Here is an 8,286-nt window from a genome sequence, read left to right on the forward strand (position 1 = left end):
AAGAAATATTGTTATAATATTCAAGAATCTGTCGCTTCAACCTATATTAAATATTGCAAAAAAATATTACTGTAATATTTGTGTGCTATCTGGGAAAAGATTGAGCTCCACTTGCTCCTAATGCAAATGGGACCGGAGGGTGTGACCGAGATGTTGGAAAACCTTGAAAAGGTGAAAATATTGGGGATCGGTTTCTTGCGAAAAAACAAGTTTCCCAACATGTCGGTTAAAGCTTCCGTTCCAATTATCAAAAGCATGGAGTCGCTCATTATCTCGCCTCATACCCAGTCATTCGTTGTTCATATTTACTAACAGATTAATGATGAATCTCTCCACTCTATCATGCATTATTAGTGACTAAACCAAAACATAACTCTCTAACCGAATAAGAACGCAAATAATCTATTTAAAAAATGAAACTACAAACTAAAAGAAGGCGGGAAGCTCAAGTTTTTGCATGTTGGCAAAGCCGTTTCGTGTGACGACCACTCATTGTCTTCCTTCGCAATAAACGCCGATCGTCACTCGATTGTATTTAAAAACAGATTGTGTGGCTACAAACATGGCAAAACTGTTGTGTGTAAGGCAAAAAACAAAACTTCGACACAACGAAACATCACGTAGATCTACATGTGAAAATAAAGTAAGAAAAAACAGAAAACCAATCCAAACAGCATGCAAAAACCGTGGTTCCATACCTTCTTCTAGCTCCTTCTAGGGCCCTGATGCTGTAAGTGAATTCGTGAAGGGCCGAGCAATGATAATCGTTTCGATATCAAACTGAGTATATTAAGAAACACGCTGGACAATGCAAAAGTGGGATTTATATAAAAGGAAAACGGATGATTAACTAAACTTTCCTTATCATTAACAACACTCTGAATAGACTATATGATATTTTAAGGCAGTTGGTATGTAGGTACTTCTTGGTCAAACAGGTAAACAATAGTTCAATGATCAATCCACACAGCGACATAAAAGGACGATAAAATACATAGAGCTTTACAAAAAAAAACAATAGGAAACATGTCTAAATGCGAATTCTAATTGCTAGGTGCCACTTTCCATTTTTTTTATTTAAATAAAACCAGAAAAATTATGTGTCAGTAAATGAATCTAATCAACCAATTTGCTAACATTATTGCTAAGATATTGCCGTCGTTTATATTTACTTAAGCTTTAGCTAAATTGCACGTAAATTGTTTAATCGGGGAATTCAATAAACCGAATAATGGGCATCTTATAAATTGTCGAATGAACAGGCATTTGCGTGTAATTGAGATAACAAACATCTTATCTATTCTTCCAACGATTTCATATAAATAAACAATGACGATTATAACAAACAACTCATGTTTTTAACTCACAACAAAAATTCCTTACAGATTGTAATAAATAATTATAATATAAAAAGTATTAGTATCATCTTTTAAATACAAGAAGAACATCTTTGGTAATAGACTGGGGGACATTTAGAAGGGTTTCGTAAATCCATACGCTGCAAGTACGATATATTTAAACAGGCGCACTTTACAAGTTTTTTAATGTGCAATCGGGATCGGATTTTTTAAAGGGCGACGATTGGATTATTAGTTAGTAGTATGTGAAATATTTGCCAGCATCAGGCAAGAAACAGACGTTGGTGCAATTACGGCTTTTTATTAGTTAAAACGGCCTTTCGCATAACTCATGGTTCTAAAGAAAGACACAATTCATCTCTAAATACGGACCCCGAAATGTACTAATCTCAGTCGCTTCTAGGCCCAGTTTCGAGTCTATTAGTTCTCATCAGATTGGTTTAGCCTGAAAACAACACTCCCGAAACCTGCACTTTATAGGCTCGAAACCGACCCTGGGGGTGCCTGAAATTAGCACATTTGGTGATCTGGTCTTAGTTACATTACAAACATTTGGCGGGTCTGATGATGATAAAAACGTAATCGTTCTTCTAAAGCCCAGTGTGCTGCTAGTCACTATTTGAAACGAATTTTGAGTTTTTAGAGCTGAAAATTATCAAGTGCAAAAACTAACAAAACAAAATTCTGCAGTTTATCCCCAGCGAACGGCGTAAAAATCGGTTCTTTTGCTTTAGAAGTACCCTCATTTGCATGTTGCGTAATCAATTGTTTTGTTTTATTTTCCTGGCTGCGTGTAATTGTTACTATATATTTTTTTCTTTCCTGGGTTTCATTTCATTCTTTATAGGCTTGGCTGTCTCTATAAAGAATCAAATGTTCCCAATATACTTACCTATTGCTATTTTGTTAAATATTTAATAAACAAATTCAGCTAAAATTCAAATTATTTATGAATCTCTAAAACGCAATCCTATTGGTTGTGACGTCTCTGGTCATATAAATCGCGGATTGTTTACGTTCTGTGCATAGTGTTTAGTTGTCTGGTTGTGTTTCATTAATTATTTTGTGGATTTAAATAATTTATAGTTTGTGTTAAACTAAAAAATTGCTTCAGAAGGATTCCTTAAAGCGTCACCAAACAATTTACCCTGCGTACATATTTTTATGGTTACCGAATTTTTAAAAAACGACGAACGCTTTAATTCAACCGGATTTAAGGGTGTCAAAGAAGTAGCGTAAGTACAAATTCGTAAATTCATTATTAGTTACTCTCTCCTTAATATACTAATCTGTCTGTATTGGTTTAAATTAGGTAAATGAGATACAGAATTTCACTTATTCAACTTTAAAAGTAAAATGAACTCTTAAATTTTGTATTTTGGGCATCACGAGAACAATATGGTGATATCGGATATGTGGAATTGAAACGCGATGGTTCTTTGTGCACTGTACAATGTAGAAATTGCCCAGAACACAAAGTACGATCGATGGAAGACATTTTCTGTCTGCCTCATCGTTAGCTTTTTGTTCGTACTTTCATTAAAATGATCCTCGCAACAAAAAAACATTGATTTTGATTTAGGAATATCACGTCTAGCTGCTTTGAACCATTAAACTTTACGTGCATAATCATGGGGAACGGTTAGAAAGAGTTTGTTTGGAGCACTTATTGAGGTATTCTTGCAGCCTGGCACAAAACACCACTTATTTTGTGATCCATACATGTGACTATTTTCCATTATGCAAGATAATAATAATCAATAAAATAATGATAATCACAATAACGTAAATAATAAAACAAAGCTGCGAAAACCACAAAATAAACACGAGACACTTTGTTGATATGACCTGCTACGTCACAATCGGGATAGGCAACCGACGATACGGATTCGGCGTTTTTGGCGGAAAATTTAGGATTTGAATTTAAATTCGTTTTAAAATTATTATGGAGACTTTTTATGCAAAAAAAATTATATCAGTGTAATTTTTGCCATAACTACTTTCTATATATCAGCATTAAAAAAAAAGTGAAAACACCCTATTATGGGTCTGTTTTGAATTTTAATCTCATGATGGCGCTGGTGTCTCGCCGAAACGTAATATGAAGTAAACAATATGAAGATTTTTATTTCACATTTTGGCTGAAATCCAGGGAAGAAAAAATATATAATAGTAATTGATTGGATCATTTTTTTTATTGTTCAAAAATACGATTGGATTATTCGACCGAAAGACCATAAACCCAAATGATGCGACACCATAAAGTCACTCTTTTTGATTTAAATGAAACGCTTTTTTCACTAATTAATCTAATTAATCAATGGGTAGCATATTAAAGATTTCTAATTGTTTAAACCTGGGAAAATTTTGTCTTTTGTTAAGACCAAACGCGCAAAATTAAAATTGATCGTTTTGAACATCGAATTTCAGAAGGAAAGCTTTTTCACATTTGTTTCCCATAATTAATTTTTACCCAAAAAAACATTGAAAAACATTTTGAAGCCAAACATTCACAATCTTCTGCAGAACAGAAGAAACAACACAAAATGAAGAAACTGTGGCTTATACGCGACCTAAAAACTGTCGTTCGTTTGAGTTCAGCAACGCTAGAAAATACTCAATCAAAAAACTAAAAAATGTTTTTTTTTCTGTTTAAATGCGTGATTTGCACTCGTAATCATTCCGGAACATGAACATCGGAATGAAAGAAAGAAATATTCTTAGAAATTAGGGTGGTTTCCGGTTTCTAAACAGCAACTTTACACATTACATTACAAAGCGATCAATTAAATCTGGCTTGTGAGTGAGGAATGAAAAAGCGTTTTCGACAAAACCACGAAATTAAATCTTAGCAGGTGCAACAATTGTTTCATTTCAATTTGCAAGCTTTTCCTATTAATTTAATAAATGTCTAAATTTTCAAAATCCGTGATAAACTCTTCTTGACATGCCATTACGTAGAGATGAAGAAAATGACTAATTTAGCTAATTTAATTAACAAAATTCCTAATTTAGCATCTGATGCGACTTCTATGTTGACCGCCTGCTTCGAACATCTATTATTTTGCATTAAAGAAATATTTTACATTACAAAGGCAAATTTCTAGAAATAGCCGTAATTGCACGGGTGAACCCACCACCAAAACAATGTAAGAAAAGTACACTTACTATCATGGGCGGTAAGCCCTCCCATAATTTTTGGATACGACTGGTCAATTTTGGCCCTCTTTCGCTTATTACTGTCCCTCTGACAAATGCAACCGGCTGAAAATCAGAGCAAAAAGTCTTCAGTAAAACATCGACAACTGATCCTGGCAGTTGCAAGGATTCGCTTAGAGCCTACAAACAAATAACAATGAAAAGGGAGCCGGAAGAAACAAAAAATGAGCTTTAGTTAAAGTCAAGTTTTCCCGGCCAGTATAGAAACTGCTTCGGCATTGGTCAGCAATTTGCCGCCCTCCACCGGGGCGTAGTAACAGCTGAACTCATCGAACTCGCTTTGAGTGGCGTGTGGTGCCATTGAGGTGTAGAGCGCGTAGTTTTCAGCTTCAGTTAGGTCCAGCTGAACGTCCATGTCTTCATCGGGCGTTGGATGGCTCGGTGCCATGGTTGTTATCGGCGCTTGCAAAGAGGAAAAACTATCGGGGCCTGTAATAGGCGGAGGACTTTCGTCCTTCAATCGGATCCGTATACTGTTGCTGGAATACGTGGATATATTTCCGGAGCTTTTAGCCAACACGTTTTCCACCTGCAACGATCTGCTGCTGTTATACGAAGGAGTAACGCTGGGTTCACGCGATGGCGCCCTAACGCTGCTCTTTGAACTGCGGCGCCCAAACAGTTTGGAAAAGAATCCACGTTTCTTTGGATTGGGCAGCGTTGCAGACGCGTTGGGCACTGGAGGTAAGTGCTTACCAGGTGGGGCCAGTTCGGCATGGGATTTAGGCCGTTGAAGATTGAAAGACTGTGTCCGACTTACCGAAGCAGACTTCATGCTGCCCGATCGGGTAAGCAAAATGTCTGCCTGTTTCCCGGTAAGTTGAATGCTGCTCATCGACCCCCCGATGTAAGTTTCCAGCTTCTTAGTGCGCTTTGGGGGCAGTGGAGGGAGCACTCCATCCCCATTGAAGTTGCTTGATTTTGGAGGAACTATAGGCGGACTAGCTAAGGTCGGTTTAGGCACCGCAGCCTTAGGCGCTGTAGGGGCAACTTCGACTTGCGGACTCAAAGGAGTAATGATCACGTCTTCGTAACGACTAGAGGCCACTTTAACAGGAACGGGGTTCTTGAAAGCCAGCTGCAAGCTGGTGTAGGTTCGAGCATCATCAAAAGACTCCTCTTGCGCGGTTTGCCCAATGGGCGGCTTCTCATTCCCAATCTCCTTCAGCGCTTCATTCAAGAGCTTCGCGTGAGTATCCGCATATATCTCATCCAACTCCGCCACTTGGTTTATAATCTCGTTAAACGACTTCTCCTCACTCCTGTCGCACCTCTCCGAACTGCTGCTAACAATCACATCCTCAGCCAGCTTGCTTTTCTTCACCTCCGCATAGCTGGGAGCGACGCTATTATTATTCGCCTCCACCTGGGCAGCCTTTGCCTCCTCAGTAACACTGAGTTGGCGCTTAGCCGCTAGTTTAGCATCAGTCGCTAGAATACTATCGAACAGATCGTAATTGGCTTTCTTACTGAGTCCGCGCTTGAACGACCAATAGGGCGGCCTACCTGAGTCTAAGGGCAGGTATTCGAATGGACGAGGTTCGCTGGTCAAACGGTCAGAAGGTCTGTAAAGCTGCACGTACACTCTAACCGGTTCGGACACGTCCAGCGTGCGGTACGGAGGAACCTTGAAGGAAATGGCCGTCTGCTTGTGGACCTGGGAGGGCTGGAAGTCGGCCTTGGCTTGCCAGACTCGATTCCCTTGCAAATCCTCTTCATAGAAATGGATTTCCACGTCTTCTTTTGCTACCTGCAAGGTGGAGGTTTAGTAGCCCCAAGGGATTAGGATGTTGGTTAGACTAGCCTTTTCGCACAAAAGAATCATTTGCTTTCCGCCGTTCACGTGACTAACACAGGAACATAATTGGACGATGGATAAATCGGCCATTGCCTTCTTATCGTAAATCACGTCACTGACCACGGCTCGAAGTGGTATTATGAATTTGCCATCCTCTTCCAAGTAGGTTTGGAAACAGAGTCGCACGGCGTTCAGGTCGATGGAGGTTGGCTGGCTTCGATGAGAATAACCCTCTGTAAATGAACGAATTCATGTTTTTCACTTTTATGTGCTTAAACAGAAAAACTCACGTCTAAATGGGTCGACTTTAATATTTTCGCGTTGCCGAAGCGAGCTTTCAATGTCCCTTTTCTTCACGCACTGGATGCCTAAATTCTGGAATTGAGCCCTCATGGTTTCAGGTGCGATCACCACCGTACACACGCCATTCTTGCAGTCTTTGCCCACCAAATTATGCGGATGCACCCTGTAACAAATCAATTTTCCCAATAGTAACGCAGAAATGGATCTCTTTCTGAAAATGTTGGGCATTTTGCGCTAAAAAGTGCAAACATTCATATGAAATGGCTGGGTTGGCACTACATAACGTGATGTTCGTTTCGTTACTATTTTGCCAATGTTAGAATTTTTCATTTGAAATTTGGTAGTCGATTTCTGTAGGTTCCATAGAAACAATTTTCGTGCAATTTTTTTCCAATGGTCAGTTTACGGTCTGTTTTAACATGGAGTTTATGCTGCTTTTGATTGTTTAATAGAACGCACGTGCCAGAATTGGTTTAAAAAATTTCGATTTTTAGATTTTTCACTGAAATATCGCCAACGTTCTGGTCGACTTTTTGAAGTTGTTGATGAAAAAATCAAATTTGTATATATTTTCCTGACTGTGTTTCAATTCCAAATCAAAATTAATTTCTGTTTTAGTTAAAAAAAAAAATTAATTAATTTAAAAAACAACCACAGTTCGTCAAAAATCAAAAACAGCCTCCTTGGCATACATTTCTTGGCTAAAATGTATGCCAAGGCTTAAAGCAGCAACAGCGCTACACGTAAAAACTGATGATGGTAGAAAACTACACCAAAACGTATTTTAATTGATAAATAAAGACAATAAATGACTGAAACCCAGGAATTAATTTTGATTTGAAAAAATCAAAGCCATAAATGAATCAAATCCAATAACTGAGCGAGGGATTGAAAAACAGTTAAATATAGATATCAAACACAACACTAGAAAAACATATAAGACGTCTTGGACTTGAAATGACTCGGAGGCTCGATATTTGGGTTCCGCACGAGTTGAAAAAATCCACCCTTAACACAAAGAATCAATATTTGTGATACTCATTTCAAACCTAATTCAATCACCATTTTCTGGCGACGAAAAAATGAAATTATCGTCTAGTCTGAGTCAGAAGACTGAGTCAGAAAAAATAGCGACACAAAAACCGTTTTAGCTCTTGACAAAATCAAATCATAGGAGGCTCTTATTTAGAACCTCTAACTGATTTTGACATCTGTCGAACTATACATATATTTTAGTACTGATTTTGACATCTGTCGAACTATACATATATTTTAGTACTGATTTTGGCATCTGTCGAACTATACATATATAGGGTTATTCACGCTATACGGCACGGACGTTTGCGGCTAGCCCGTTTGTTTTTTGCAAAGTATTATTTTATGAATCCACAGATGCCTATCGGGTGCACATTTTAAAAATATTTTTGTAATGTACAAAGTGTCCCAAAATCCCTAAAAGTATCAACGTTGTGTTTTTCTAAATGAAATACCCTATATATTATTGCATTTTTGTATTATCTGAGCAAAATAAGTGTTTGTTTTAATAAGATTTATAATGTCTAAATCTAAAGGTTTTTTAAATAATTCGAATTTTATCAAAATCTAATA

At 37.7% G+C, this 8,286-nt stretch overlaps 1 protein-coding gene across 1 annotated transcript in view; it reads right to left on the reverse strand.

The window, feature by feature from the left end:
• The window catches only part of LOC109534587 (embryonic polarity protein dorsal), a gene marked incomplete in the record, with an annotated part of 23,952 nt that overhangs the window by 3,718 nt on the left and 11,948 nt on the right, over positions 1–8,286 (reverse strand). Inside the window, 4 exon segments of the mRNA XM_048666096.1 lie at positions 4,527–4,622; positions 6,084–6,327; positions 6,382–6,608; positions 6,666–6,841. Of these exon segments, the coding sequence (XP_048522053.1) occupies positions 4,527–4,622; positions 6,084–6,327; positions 6,382–6,608; positions 6,666–6,841 (743 nt within the window).

The sequence above is a fragment of the Dendroctonus ponderosae genome, unplaced genomic scaffold, assembly GCF_020466585.1.
Source record: "Dendroctonus ponderosae isolate FM_Combo_2020 unplaced genomic scaffold, Dpon_F_20191213v2 Dpon_F_20191213_1, whole genome shotgun sequence".
NCBI classification, from domain to species: domain Eukaryota; kingdom Metazoa; phylum Arthropoda; class Insecta; order Coleoptera; family Curculionidae; genus Dendroctonus; species Dendroctonus ponderosae.